We start from the raw sequence: 14,485 nt of genomic DNA, 5'->3' as shown, positions 1-14,485 counted from the left end.
AGCGGACGGCGGACGGCGGCGTGTCCTGAGCCCGACGCTGGTTTATGAAATAGACGCCCGCTGCCGATTCTGAGAGGAACGCATTAGTCTCGTTATGCACCGTATTCCGTGTCGGTGTTTGTGTCTTTGCCTTTCCTCTTTTGTCGGTCCCTGCGTCTCTCGGCTTCCTCGGTGCTCGCGGGGGTCGAAGCCCCCGGGACTTTCAATCAGGATCACCTAGCCACAGGCACTTGTTTTTCTGTCTCATCGGCGTCTCATGGTATCCGAACCTCTCTGAGTTTTCCGCTCTTTTCGCCTACGACCGGCTTCGTTGGCGTCGCCTTTCACCGTGGTGCAGGCCGCACGTAACCGGCGACATGTGGTGTTCCACTTCGTCTGCGCCTCGCTTGTGCGGCTTCCAATTCTGAGGCGGACGCTGAGATGTCTTGGGTCGTGTCTACAGAAGGAGAAGAGCTCGATGCAGCTTCTCTCAGATCAGGTGGTGTCTAGGGCGGGTGTGTCAGTTTAACGCCTTTTCCGCGGGTGTCTGAATCGCGAGAAGCAGCCGGCTCTCGGGTGTGAGCGTGTGCGACGTCATTCCTCGTATGTCACTTCGGCTTTTTCTGTTGCCCTGGAAGACAGAGTGCGGTTGCCGGCACGCGCAGCTTTCTTCTGGTGCGCGCATGCGGAACCTCTCGCTCGGTCTCCGGGGAAGGCACCTTCCGCCGCCGCAATGAGGGCGGTGACCTGCCGCTGGGTGGCTCTTTTTTCGGTTTTTGTCACCTGTTTTCTCTCCTCCTTTCACGTCTTTCTGCTCGATTCCCGTCTCTCTCGCCTGCCGGGTTTCCTCCATCGCGATGGCTCCGCGGGGGGCGGCGGTCCCCACGGCCGCGACGCCCCCTCCTCCCTCGCGGCGCCTCGCCGCCCGCCAGCTTCCTCAGCGTCCTCTGTGGGAGACTGGGATGGGCACCCGACGCTCCCTGCTGCCTTTCTCGAGGAAGGCGACGCAGAGCAGGAACGCGCCGCCGAGCACAGGCTCGCAGAGCTCTTCCACCAAGTGTATCCGCTTCTGGATGAATGCACAGGCGCCCCCTACAGAGGAAGCGCTGGGCGGCGGGGTCTGGAGACCCCTTCGCCCCTGGCCGATCTCCACACAGCCTCGAATCATCCCCAGGGCGCTGGAGGCCGCGCGAAGGCGCCTTGCCTCGCTCCGGCTTTGTGCGCCAGCGAGAGTCCGCGCGCGCCAGTCACGCCTCCCTCTCCCTGGTCGCCGAACCAAGACGCAGGCAGCGCTTCTGCAGCTGCGCTCTCAGATGCGGCGCCGCTGCCGCCCTTGGCGCACATCCGAGGCCGGCGCCGGCACTACCGACTCTTCTTCATCCAGCCCCTCACGTACTACTACGGCATGATGGACCGCTGGGTGACGCAGATGGCCTCCGCGCTGATGGAGGACGCTGCGCGAAGAAGGCTGGAGCAGCAGGCTTCTGGCGAGCCAGCAGTCGCAGAGACCGACGCGCGCGAGTCTGCGTTTTCGACGACAGACATCTCGTACGACGTCTACATCTGGGGCGAAGGATTTCCAGGCTTCCCTGCTGCGCGTCCACCCTTCCCCTCCTTCTGTTCGCGCGCGGCAGCCCGATGCGGACGGGAGGGTTCCCCAGGGGGCTTCGCGTCCTGCGCCTCGCACAACCGACTCTTCCGCGCGCTTTTTTTCCCTTCATGCGCGGCCTTCTCCTCCCCCTCGCCCGGGGCGGCGTCCTTCGGGCGCGCGCTGTCGCGGCGCTTCGGTCCGCAGACGCCCAACGACATTTTCCTGCTTCACTGGACGCACCTGACGCGCTTTTCAGACGCCGAGGGGCGCTTCCGCAACTACGACGCGCAGTTTTGGCGCGCCGGGCTCCACCCTTCCTCGCTGATTGTCCTGATCGAACACGAGTGGGAGGACGACGCGCATCGCCGGCTCCTCGCGGTGCAGCCGAACCTCGTCCTGCACACCTACAGCCAGCTTCTCGCCTTCGGTCCCGCCAGCAAAACACTTGTGAGCCTGGGCGCCCTCGCAGGGGGCGAGACCGGCGTCCTGCGGCCGCCGCGCGGCAGCCACCCAGGCGACGCCGCGGAGACGCCCTCGCCTACGGGCCTGCAGAGGGTCGAGACCTCGACGCCTGCCGGAGCTGGAGACGGAGCAGACGCGAACGCGGCGACGCGAGCCAGTGCGAGAAGACCCAGCAGGTGGCCTCTGGCTGCCAATGCGCCGCGGGTCGCGCGGTCGGCGCGCGACGCGTTCTTCTCTGCGCTCGGGGAATGGATCTCAAACGCCTACCGGCCGCCGCCAACGACGCGCGTCTACTTCAGCCAGCGCTTCCGGGCTCAGGCTGCGGAGAAGCCGCAGGCGCCCGCGGCGGAGCTGCTCGAGGCTCTCTTGCCTCACGGCATCAGCGCCGCCTGCATCCTGCGCGGCGTCGCCCCGTCGCCTCTGGCCCCCGGGCTTCCTGCGGCGGGCGCGGCGAGTCGCCGAGCGGAAGCGACAGGCGGAGGAGGGGAGCGAGGAGCGCCTGGAGACGAAGAACCGCTCGCAAGCGCGCAGGACGCGGCGGGCGCGAAGGCAGCAAACGCCGCCGCGAGGGAGGCGGAGAGGCAAAGCAGGCGCGCCTTTGTGGAGGCGCGCGTCGAGACGCTCCTGCGCAGCCCGCGCCCGATAGACTTGCTCACCGCCGGCAACGCGAGCTGCTCCATGTACCCTACGCGGGACTTATTCAGCGTCCTTTTCAGGGAACTGGCGAAGTCGCAGAAGACCGCAGAGCCCGAAACGCAGAAACTACCGACGGGCGAGCGAACAGAGAGCGGCGGAGACAGCAGCACACAGACGGCGACAGCCGACGCGCCTCTCCAAGGGGCGGAGGGAGGGGGCGGGGGGCGAGCGCCCCAGGGGCCAGAGACCCGCAGCCCGCGCCGCCTGACAGTCCACCAAGTTCGGCATGGCGGCTACACCGAGGCGAAGACGCACACTACCATCAGCCGCGAGTTTCCGCAGAACTTTGATCAACTCGAGCGGCGCTTTGCTCTGTGCGAAGAAGACGCGCGAAGGTCACGGGGCTCGCAGCGCGGCGACGCCGAAGAATGCAGCCAGGTGCGCGTTACCAGCGCAGAAGGAAGCGAAGGGAACCGCTTAGAGGAGGAGGAGGAGGCCGGGAGGGACTCTGGGGGAGGCGCGACAGCGTGGGCGAGCGGGGAGCAGAGCGTGAAAGGCAGCCGGCCGTTTACGTCTTCTCACCTGAGTGCATTTACGAAGCAGCTGAATCAGCACCGCGGCGCCTACCTCGGCTCCATGATGCAGGCGAAGATTTGTCTCTATGGCAGCGCGGAGGGCTGGGTACTACGGAAGGCGATCGAGATGCTGGCGAGCGGCTGCATCGTCGCCGAAGTGCTTCTCGGGAGGAGATTGGAAAAGAGAAGAAAGAACGAGCGCACCCCCGCCCGAGGTGGCGAACCCCCTAGCGGCGCGCGAGAGACAGAAGGCCGCGAGAACGATGGAGAGGCTGTCGCAGGCCGCCGCGAGACGAAGCCGATGGAGAGCGCAGAGGAGGAGCGTCACCGAGAAGCACGCGCCAAACGCAGCGGAGAAGCGCCGCCGCAGCGGCTCCGAGACGACGCGGAGAGGCGCCACGCCCGACAGTCGCGGTTCGGATCGCGCGAAGACGCGCGATTTCCAGGAGATGCACGCGATTTCATCATTCCGATTAAGATCGACTTGGAGGCGATCCTCCGCAGAGACGAGACTCGCGGCAAACGCCAGGCAGCCGAAGAGCGTCTGATTCTCGCCATCCGACAAGCGACAGACGCAGAGGAGCGACGCCAGGGCGCGCATAGCGAGGAGGGGGAGGGAGACAGACATGAGGAGGACGACGACGCTTTCATCGGCCTCCGGCATCACGAGAACTGGGATATTTACCGCGCGCTGTGCGATTTAGGGGACGAAACCAAGCGGCTGATCGCCGAAGAGATGCGCACGCAGCTCGCGCGCCTCGTAGATTGCGTTGAGACAGGCGAACTCGACGCGCTGAGGAGGCAAGCGATGCTGTTTGCTCTGCTCCAGCGTGACTACGCTCAAGTGTTTAGAGATTACTTCTTCCCCGCCGTTGAGGTGAGGAGAGAGGGCGCAGCGAAGTGGGAGGCTCAACTCGAACGCTTATCTCAGGAGCTGAAAGGCTCGCCACGTCACGCGCTGCAGGCGCGTCAGCACGCGTCGAACACATGCAGACGAGCGCGGTATTTGCATCTACTTCGTTTCAGAGGTAGCCCAGCGTGTCCACGTTTCTCATCTTCCCACATCATGGGGAACGTCTTGTGCTTCGCTGGTCTCAGCTGCTTTGCTGGCGCCCTCTTAACTCTTTTGTCTTCTCCTGAAAGTAACGGCGCGAGCTGTAAACACAGGACTCCTTGACTCAAACTGAGGAATGGTCGTTCTTCCCACTCCGCGAGCTCTCGCGTCTCTCTGGGCGTCCTCCCTGCTGTCTCCCTCTCTCTCGGTTCGCCTCTGCGGGGTCACTAGATGTGAATCCTCCCCCCTGCTTCGTGCTCGAGTTGCCTTGTAGTTCCTCAGCCACGTTTGCGCAGCCGCTGCCTCTGTTGTCTTTTCCATCTCTGCATCGGCTCGCTTCCTTGTGGCTGCTGGTTCTCGCTGCAGGCCTACCGCCGGGGCGTCAGAGGCCGCCTTCTGCGCGAGGGCGATGAGGCCGGAGGTTTGGGCTGCGGCGCACCCTCGCCGTTTTCTTCTTCGGGCGCCTGTCGCGGCCTCCATTCTTCCTCAGAGAGATTTGGCGAGCTCGCCGACGGCGCGCCGGCGTGGCGATATCGAAGTCTGTACAGAACTCTCCTCAAAACGCTGCCTGAGAAGTATCTCCTGGAGCCCGTTCTGCGCGTTTTGCGGGCGATCGTCCCGTGGCGTCTTCTCCGCTGGCGATGAGGCGACCGTCGCGCCTGGACGCGCGAAAACGCTTCGCATCTGCGCACATCTCGCAGGCAGAAATTTTTTCTGTGTGCGAGGTTCGGCGCGCGCACTGCGCCTCCAGCCGTGGAATTGGCGCTGTGTGCAGTGGCGCTCGGCGCCTACGAGCTCGCGTCGGTGCCATGACACGTGAAAGGATAAATGCACGTCATAAGCACATGAATATATATACGAACATGCATGGGTGCACTTTTTGTACAGGAGCTGTGGGAAGACAGAAATGCGCGCCCCGTCACTCCGGCGCCGATTTTTGCTTCCTCGTGATTCCACGATCTTATATAGATTCGCTAACGCGTGTATCTAGATGTGTGCGCGTCATCTTGCCGTTTTCATCTGAAATTTTCCGCACAGGGTGCGTGTCAGAAGTCATCGCCGATCCGCGCTGCTGTAGGGCCTCCAGCGAGGTCTCCTAAATCCACTTCCGACAATAAACGTGACTCTTTTTATTCAAAACACTGAATGCGTCGATACGGCTCCAAATCTGCTTCCCTCTCGTGTCGCCCTCTCGAGAAGCGTCGCCCGAGAGGGACGCGCGTCTGGCTGCGGAGTACACAAATGCGGCACTACACACGTACCATGGTTTATAAATATTCGTGTATGCATATCCGCTTCTAAGTATTCAAGAGGTGTATATATTTGCATGTGAAGACTGGAGAGTGGCTTTGCTTCAGCGCTGGAGCCCGACTCAATCGCGGAGGGTGAAAGAAGCCGGGGGAAGCTTCAGAGAGCAGAGCTTGCATAACGACGCAAGAATCAGCTTAATTGTCACGAGGCGCGCTTGTATGGTGGCGGCGGACACGCCCGGCTAGCCTGCCGCCAGGGAAGACTGGGATATCCCAAGTTCTAAACAATCCTAGTTATCTGAATCTCGGAGTCGATCCCCTGCCCTAGCGCATGCCTCTGCATGTAGTTTGCGAGACTCCGCTGACGCGCGGCGAGCGACGGAGGTCCCCGCTGTTGGTTGACTTTGTCAGTGTTCATCAGTGAGGATGCGCGCTTGCGCAGCAAAATGTCGATAACGAGAAAAGAAGGAACAATGTTCGTTCTCTGCGAGTCCTGTGAGACGTGAAGAAAGGTGTGGGAGGCGGTGGAAGCGGTGCACTCTGTCTCAAACTATAAGAAAACAAAAAAACCGAAACGCGAGAAAATCCTCAGAAACGCAGCTAGAAGCTGTTCACTGCAGCGACTCCCGTCTCCGATGGGCGGCGCCACCCCAGGCGTGGAACGCGATGGCTCATACTCGCCCTCTGCCCTTCAGATCCAGTAGAGGCCACGCAGTCGAACAGAACGGCTCCAGTCGGTGTTGGTAGATGTTGAGGGCGGGCTATGTCGCCACCAAAAGTAGAACGGAATCAGATACAGCTAGTCGCACACACCAGGCCTCCTACACCAGCAAAGCCTCCTCGATCTAGAGCTATACCCCTGCAGCATGCTAACCCCGGAGGGGGAGAGAGTCCTTCGGGGGTAGAAGCCCCCCCCTCTTCACTCTTTAAAACCTCCCCTTCAGCCTTTTTGTCTTCCAGCCCAAGCGGGCCGTCGTCCGTACACACATCCGTTGCTCCTGGTTTTCACCCGGCACGCGTCGTTTTACAACTCGTCGTGAGTGCCTTCCTGCTTCTTCTCAGGCTCTTTGTCATCGGTTTCGTCTTCCTCGCCCTCGAGGTCCTTTTCTTCCTTCTTCTCCTCTTCGTCGCCAACCTTGACGTCTTCCTCCTCGCGGGGGAGTTCGTACTCGGCGATCATCGTCTCTTCGCGGCCGAAGTTCATCTCCGAGGCGACGGCCTGATACAGACTGGCGGCGACGTCTTTGGGGTCGTCGACTTCGAATCCGGAGGCGAGCTTCGCGACCTCAAAGAGCAGCCGTGCAATCTCGGCTTCCTTCTCGCCCACATTCTCCGCGCCCGCCTTGGTGACTTGCGCCAAGAGGTACTGAATCATGCGGTGGTGCGGGTTCACCTCGAAGACCTTCTGTCCTGCCATCATGCGCACGTGGCGGGGATCCGCAAACGTCTGCGTCTTCATGATCTTCTCCATCTGCGCAGAGTAACCCCACTCCGAGGCGACGACGGCGCACGGCGCGTCGACGAGGCGCTTCGAGATCTCGACTTTTGTGACCTTGCCGTCCAGCAGCTTCTTCCACCATGTCAGCAGCGGCTCGAACGCCTTCTTCAGGCGGCGCTCAGTCTTCTTCTCGTCCTCCGTCTGCTCCAGCTGCACGTCGCCCTTCTGGATCGACAGGAACTTCTTGCCTGAAAGAAACACGCCAAACACGCGGTAAAAACGTGAAACCGCGCCTCACTCGCCCGCACAAAAAGAAAAACAAACACAACCAGTCTTCAGCCGACCCTAACCCCCACTCCAGCACTGGTCGCCCCCCCAGGCGTGCCAGTTCGTCGAGATCGCCGTTTTCTCTTTTACAGAAAAACGCCTGCGCGCGACTGACTCACCTTCGAAGTCGGTGACGCGCTGGATGCAGGGCTCGTCCATGGCCTCGAGGAGGAAGACGACTTCGATGTCTTTCTTGAGGAAGATTTGCATTTCGGGGGCCTTCATGAGCTGCTCGAACGAGTCGCCGGCGGCATAGTAGATGTTGGGCTGGTTTTCCGGCATCTTGCTCACCAGACTCTCAAGGGTCGTCGTTTGATCGGCACCGGTCTTACTCGTGTGGAAGCGGAGGAGCTTGATGATCTTGGTGCGGTTGGTGTCGTCCTCGTAGCAGCCGAGTTTGAGGTTGCGCGCGAACTCGTCGTAGAACTTCTCGTAGACGCTTTTCTCCTTCATTTTCTTCTCAAGCGCCTCCTTCTTTTGCGCGTCTTCCTCCTTCTCGAGTTCCTTCTGCATCTCCTCGCGCTCCTTGATCGAGTCGAGAGAGAGCTTGCGCATGGCATCCAGCGTCTTGCGCACCAGTTTCTTCGAGATGACGTTCAGGATCTTGTGCTGCTGCAGCTGCTCGCGCGAGACGTTCAGCGGCAAGTCGTCGCTGTCGATGACGCCCTTCACGAAGTGCAGGTACTTGGGGAGCAAGTCCTCGAATTGGTCGGCGACCAACACGCGGCGCACGTAAACCTTCACGGACGTCTGCTTGTCGAAGTAGTTGCTGTAAATGTCTGACGGCGCGCGCTTCGGGATGAACAGAAGCGCCTTGAACTCCACCTCGCCCTCCGCGGTGAAGTGGATGTGCGTCAGCGGATCGGACCAATCCTTGCTCACGCTCTTGTAAAACTCCGCGTATTCCTTCTCCTCAATCTCCTCCTTCGGGCGCAACCAAATCGCCTTCTGCGTGTTGACTTGCTCCCACTCTTCCTTCTTCTTCTCGACCTTCTTCGTCTTGGGCTATAGAGGGAAAAAAAAGAAAAAACAAAGCCTCCATGATACGCGCCCACCAGCTAGCGATCAAGGAACGCTCCACAACCGGGAGCGGGGATGAGCGACAAAGTGTCTCCACTCCGAAAAGTGAGGAGACTCCACCTCCAACTGGCGATTCACACACTCGCTTGCCACGCGTCACTCGCGACACAAACACCTGGTAATCCGTAGACCTGGAGAAGGAGCAGACAGCAGCGAACAGCGGGTCAGCCACGGGCTGACAGATGCGCGAGACGCACACAGAAAAGCAAATGCCTTCGACTTTCTCCTCGTCTCCGTCCTGTGCGTTGTGCTCACCTTCTCTTCCTCCTTTTCCTCAGCTTCGCCTTCCGTGACCTCGACGTCGTCCTTCTTCTCCTCCTCCGTCTTCTCGTCGGCTTCCTTCGTCGCCCCGTCTTCCTCGATGGGGACTTCCTCGGTCACAGTGCGTGTGGTGCGTACGTAGATCGGGTAGCTCATGAACTGACTGAAGCGTGTGGTCAGGTCCTTCAGCTTCCACTCGTTCAAAAACTCAGTCGCGTCCTCCTTCAGGTGCAGGGTGACGCACGTTCCGCGACCGAGCGTGTTGCCTCGCGGGTCCTTCGCGACGTGGAACTTCGCGTCAGCCGAGCTCTCCCAGATGTACTGGTCGTCTTCGACGTTCTTCGAGATGACTGTGACCTTGTCAGCAACGAGGAAGGCGCTGTAGAAGCCCACGCCGAACTGACCAATCAGGTTCACGTCGTTCCCCTGCGCCATGGCCTCGAGGAAGTTGCTGGTGCCCGATTTGGCGACAGTCCCCAAGTTGTTGATGAGGTCCTGCTTCGTCATTCCAATACCGGTATCGATGATGCTCAAGGTCTTCGCCTCGGAGTCGAACTCGATGCGGATATCCAAGTTCTTCTTCGGCTCCATCACGCTCGAGTTGCTCAAAGCAGTGAAGCGCACCTTCTCCAGCGCGTCCACGGCGTTCGAAATCAACTCCCGGAGAAAAACCTCGCGCTGCGCGTACAGCGAGTTGATGATGATATCCATCAAACGCGACACTTCCGCCTGGTACTGGTGACTCTCCTGCGTCTTCTCAACGGCTTCCTGTTCCTCCGCCGAGAGCGCCGCAGGCTTCTTCTCGCTTTCTTCAACAGGCAGTGACCGCGGCGCCTCCTCAGCCGTCAGCGGCTCTGAGGCCTCTGCCGCATCCGCCGACACGCCCATAACGCGCGGCGCCGCCGCCAAGGAAGCCGGAGACACAGCGACGGAGAGGAGAAGCAACAGCAGGCAGGCGCCCAGCGCCGCGCCGTGCGGAACGGTCAACGCCATGTTGGAAAGAGATTGAAAAACAATTAGAAGTCAAGGGGATGAACGAAACGCCTGTAGACAACACACACAGGTCATCAGAAGACAATGAAAGACAAACGCATCCAGCCTACCTGCAAGGCCGGCAGCAACAATCAGTCCACTCTCAGAATGGCGATGACACACGTGGCAACATATGTGCAGTGACTCCTCAACTCCTCACCACGCGTCCATGTGCGAGGGAGCTCTCTACACTTAATGAGGGATGAGAGTCGACATCCACGCCAGACGGAGGATAGGCTTCGAGAGAACGTGAACGAAATGAAAACGCGGTACCGAACTGAAGAAGCTGGAAGGCGTATGAAAAAGCGAGCTTTAAGTCAGGTCGCCATCAGCGCAAGCGATGTAGACGCATGGCACAGACGCCTAGCAAGGGGAGATTGCATCTGCCTATCCAATTTTACGTCTTTGAAATCGTATGAGAATGAAAGCAAACAGCCCTGGTGTCCACGCAGTATCAAAAAAATTTGTAAATTTGCCACATATCCGCTGCGTCTTCTGCCTCAGAAGCTGTGTGTTCCGCCTCCTCCGGACGGCGGGACAGAGACAGTAGACACACCAGCGCCGCGTTGTTTCATACGCACGTCGAGCACAAAGCATCCGTTTTTGTTCGATCCACCGACCGTTTCCCGTCCACGACTTGCCTCGCGCTCATGTCTGCGTCCTGTCAAAAAGAATATCGAACCCTGTCTATTTGGAACGCGGAAGACACGCCTGGTGCGCGATCCCTGGAGACCGGCGCGATGGCGGCGCGGTCTTCCGCGCCTCGTCGCCCTTTGCCTGCTTGCCTTTCTGCTTTGCTGCCCTTGATTTTGTAGGCTTTGTCTTACCTGAAAGACAAAAGTGACTGACGAGAGCAGAGGCGCCGGAGACTGTACGCGATGCAGTGTACAGAGCCAGGTGACTTCTCGCCCGCTTCCGCGTTTGGGTTTCGATACAGAAAGACGAAGAGAAAAGAAAAAAACGCGCGAAAGAGATAAGTGAAACAAGGCGCGACCGTTTCTGCCCCTGGCGCCACACCACCTGGCCAAAGTAAGGACGAAACAAAGAAGAAAATGACGCGACGCACTCTCGCCGACGCACGCGCGTCTGCGTGGCTTCTCACGCACTTTTTCCCATCCAAACAAGGTACTACCGCGTGTGCTCCAAACCTCCCTCCGCCTCCTCGCGCTCGTCAACCCCCCACTCGTCCTCGTCAAGGTGGTCGCCGCGCAGAGACACGCTCACAGAGAGGCGGCGTCAAGCACACAGCACCTGGCAGGGAACGCGGCAGCACGTCTGAGCGATGGGACATCCACCGATCCCACAACGGGCTCAACAGCGCCGCCCCCTTTCAGTTCCCGCTGAAAGCCAACAAGTTCCGAAAAAGGCTACAGGTGAGCGTACCGCGTCCGCATCATTAGTTGACTTACCGTAGTGTATCGGTTCAAACGCACTCGCCTGCCGCGGACATCTAGAGCGACTTTCGCAAAGGACGAGCTGCCACAGGGGATGACTGGGGAGCCATACGAGGCCTGCAGATGGCCTTGAGGATATACAGCAATCTATGGAAAGAACTGACTTCCTGAGAACGCTGCCGAGTGCCGTCTCCGCTCCACTCTCTTTCCTTCTCCCTTAAGGGCTACCCAGCTGTTGCGCTGCTGCTGCTGCAGACCGAGCGCCGCGCGCCGAAGAAGACACCCGCCTCCAGTCGTTCTGAGCTGCACATCCCTGCGCCTCGCTGCAACTCAAGTTTCGCATTTTAGACGAATGTCTAGAAGCAACAGCCTTCTTACTGCAGCAGCATATCGCGTCTCCTCTCACGACCCGAACTACACTGCGATAGAGCTAAGTCTCATTTCCGCTCGTCTGGATAGCGGACAGCCGCCCACATACACTGACGGCGAAATTGGCACTAACTCTGTATAGATCGGATTTGTCATCGACTGCATCTTTACAGAAAGGCTCTCTAGCGAAGAGTCGCGTCACGATGTGGTGATCTTCAATCAACTCGAACACGTCCAGCGCCGCAGCCAGGAGGTCCCGCCTGGGCACGAGCTGCCCGTTGTGTTGTCTCTATGAGTTTGGCGTGAAACTGAGGTGAATGAGAGGCGCCAAAATGAGTCGGTGTGTATACTTGAGGGGTGAATTTGTTGTTTGTTACAAAGAAGGGCACGACGCGCCTCCCGGCTTCTCCCGCTCGTGGGCGCGAACGGAGCTCTCGCAGGGGGGCGGGGTGTTTCGGCGATTACTCTTCCGCGAGGCAGAGATCAAGACCGCGACTGAGCAAGAAGCCAAACCAAAGAAGGGAAGACCGGCATCTCGTGCCCTGTTTGTCTCCGCTTTTTTTTGTGTCTTCCCGCTTTCTCTGTACCTTGGTGTGTGAGTGCGGTCTCCGCGACCTGTCTTCGCGTGCGTAGTTTTACCACTTGCGCGTCCGATGAGCGGCGGGCTTCCCTATGTCTTTTGTTTCGAAGGCGCGTGTAAAGATTGAGGTATCTCTGTTTTGAGGGCACTTTGTTTTCAACATGTGAGCGTCTAGCGCTTTGCAAAACTCCGCTAGAAGCGCGCCAGTCCCGCCGCGTCTCGCATCGCCTGTTGCGTTGAGCATCGGCACATCTGTAAATGTGTGCCTCTACCGCGCGCGATTTCTCTTGCGCGTTCCTGTGTGTCTGTCCTCTTCTCTCTTTCCTGGTAAGTCCCCCTGCCTTCTTTTCCTCCATTTAACGTCCCAGCTTTTTCTTCTTCCTTCGTCCCGTTCCCGAGACGCCGCTTCGGCGCTCTGAGTCCGCTCCCGCGGCGGCCTCTCCTGCGCGCCTCGGCAGAGAGGTCCGTTCCCTTTGTCGTCTCCACCTCTGCACATTTTTTCTCGCGTCGCCCCCACAAGATGGCGAAAGACAAACGGCCCTCAGCGAAGAAGGCCATTTCGTCCTCGTCTTCGCCTGCCTCTCCCCCATTCTCTTCTCTAGCCGTCCCCTCGCCTCTCCTCGGGGGCGCAGCGTCTCCCGACGCTCATCCCTTCGGCCTCGCAGTCACAGCAGACCCCCAGCGCCTGTCCGCTGCGGAGAAAGCTCCTTCGCTGCCAGTGCTGCTTCTTCCTCCGGCTTCTCAGCTGTCATCTGACGGCAAAACTGCCGCGGGAGCGAGCGATTTCTTCGCCTTCCACCGCGGGCTCCCCTCCGCGGGCACTCCGACCGATCTCCTCTGCCGGAGGCTCCCGCGGCAAGCGGCCTTGGCGCTTCAGCAGTTGCCTGGAGGCTGCGCGATTCGAGGTCTTTGGCTGCGCGTTCCGGCTGAGAAGATCGACGAGAAGCAGGCAAATTTCACGCACCTCTTTGCCGTCTCCTCGCTCCTCGCGGCTTTCGCCGGCCTTCCAGGCCCCTGCGGCGCCGCGCCCTCTTTCCTGGCTGTCTTGCTCGTCTCTGCGGGCGCGCCGCAAGAAGCCGAGTCCAGAAGAAAGGATGCTTCTGCGGTCCGCTGCCTCGTTCTGCGAACGGACTACTCTTCCGTGTCTGCGCCTCTCTCCGTCCCCGTGAACCTCGTCGCCTCGCTTTCGCTGCCGCCCTCTGCGGGCTGGACGCTCTGCGCGTATGCCTCGGTCCTTCCTCTGCGCGTGGACGTCTCGTTCTCTCCCCGCGAAGTCTTGTCCGCAGTGTCCCTGCAGCCTGAGGAGACGACCAATCTCTTGGCGCACGAGCTGACCCTCGCGCTTCTCGACGAGTATTTCGCGGGTCCGTTGCTCTTCGTTCAAGAGGGAGAGCGCGAGCCGGTCTGCGCGGTTTTACCCGACCGACACGCCTTCGCGCTGCCTTCTTTCGCCCCGCGACGCCCCCTCGTCTACCTGCAGCCGCTGCAAACCCGGCAGGCGCCGCTGAGGTTCTCGCTGTCTCCAAAGTCGTGCGAACGTGGACCGTCGCTCGCGCTGGAGAGCGCTCCAACGACCGCGCCGGAAGGCGCCGAGAGCGGGCGGCGCGTCGTCTCCGCGGAGGGGGCGTTCGTCGCCACAGCCGTCGGCTCGAGTCTCCCCGCTTTTTTCTCTTCGCTCGCTGCCTCGTCTGCCGCGGACTCATCCCCGCTGTCCAACGTCTGCAGCGCGCTCTGCGGAGACCTCGCGGCTTCGCTCTCGCGCCGCGTGGTTCAGGCCCTCCTAGACTACGCGGCCGCCGCGGAAGAAGCCGAGGGCGGTCAGGCGAGCGGCAAGAACACCGGAGACGCGGCCGCGTTTCCGCTCTCGCTGGGCACCCGCCAGTTCTTTTGGCCTGCGGCCGCGTCGCGAGGAGGCGGGAAGGGAGGTGAGGGCGCGGGCGACCAGCACGCAGTCGCGCCTTTGCTGATCGCTGACACGAAGTCGCCCTTTGCAGAGGACGAAGGCGACGGCGAAGAAGATCCGCTTGCAGCCGCGCGAGAGGCGCTCGGCTTCCTTCTGGGCGTCTCGAATCCGCTTCTCGAAAGCGAGTTGGTCGAAGGCGTCTTCCCGCCTTCTCTCCGTGCAGTTCTTAGCTCGGCGCCCAGCAGCGACGCCGCTGGCGGGGCGGCAGACGGAGCCACGGAGAACGGCGCGGGCGCGGTCGCTGTTGAGGGCCTCGTCGGCCGCGGCGACTTCTGGTCGGCACTCGAGGCGAAGGTTGGAGGAAACGGGCAGAAAGGCGCAGGCCGAACGCAGTCAGGAGGCTCCGTCTCTGCAAACGTAGGCGCCCTGCTGATCGCTGCGGTCGCTGCGCTCCTCGCTATCGTCTTCGCCTTCTTGCCAAACATGGGATCCAAGGCACGCGCTTGAGACGGCGCACATCTATCCACACATGCATGCACATGCACGTGTGCCTC

The 14,485-nt window shown here is 60.6% G+C and overlaps 3 protein-coding genes across 3 annotated transcripts; 2 read left to right on the top strand and 1 right to left on the bottom strand.

Moving 5' to 3' along the window:
• Positions 1–712: 712 nt before the first annotated feature.
• BESB_015170 (uncharacterized protein) lies at positions 713–4,942 on the top strand (the record flags this gene model as incomplete). The annotated part of the gene is made up of 2 exons (XM_029360246.1): positions 713–4,120; positions 4,664–4,942. 2 exons carry the CDS (start codon positions 713–715, stop codon positions 4,940–4,942), a joined length of 3,687 nt encoding a protein of 1,228 aa, XP_029216913.1.
• A 1,629-nt stretch (positions 4,943–6,571) lies between these two features.
• Positions 6,572–9,646, bottom strand: BESB_015160 (putative heat shock protein 90; the record flags this gene model as incomplete). The annotated part of the gene is made up of 3 exons (XM_029360245.1): positions 6,572–7,233; positions 7,432–8,317; positions 8,648–9,646. 3 exons carry the CDS (start codon positions 9,644–9,646, stop codon positions 6,572–6,574), a joined length of 2,547 nt encoding a protein of 848 aa, XP_029216912.1.
• Positions 9,647–12,548: 2,902 nt separating this feature from the next.
• Positions 12,549–14,438, top strand: BESB_015150 (uncharacterized protein; the record flags this gene model as incomplete). Its single annotated transcript, XM_029360244.1, has 1 exon — positions 12,549–14,438. The coding sequence occupies one exon, from the start codon at positions 12,549–12,551 to the stop codon at positions 14,436–14,438; it is 1,890 nt and encodes a 629-aa protein (XP_029216911.1).
• Positions 14,439–14,485: the final 47 nt, after the last annotated feature.

The sequence above is a fragment of the Besnoitia besnoiti genome, chromosome IX (genome assembly GCF_002563875.1).
Source record: "Besnoitia besnoiti strain Bb-Ger1 chromosome IX, whole genome shotgun sequence".
NCBI classification, from domain to species: Eukaryota; Apicomplexa; class Conoidasida; order Eucoccidiorida; family Sarcocystidae; genus Besnoitia; species Besnoitia besnoiti.
This window is presented reverse-complemented; position numbering and strand designations above follow the sequence as displayed.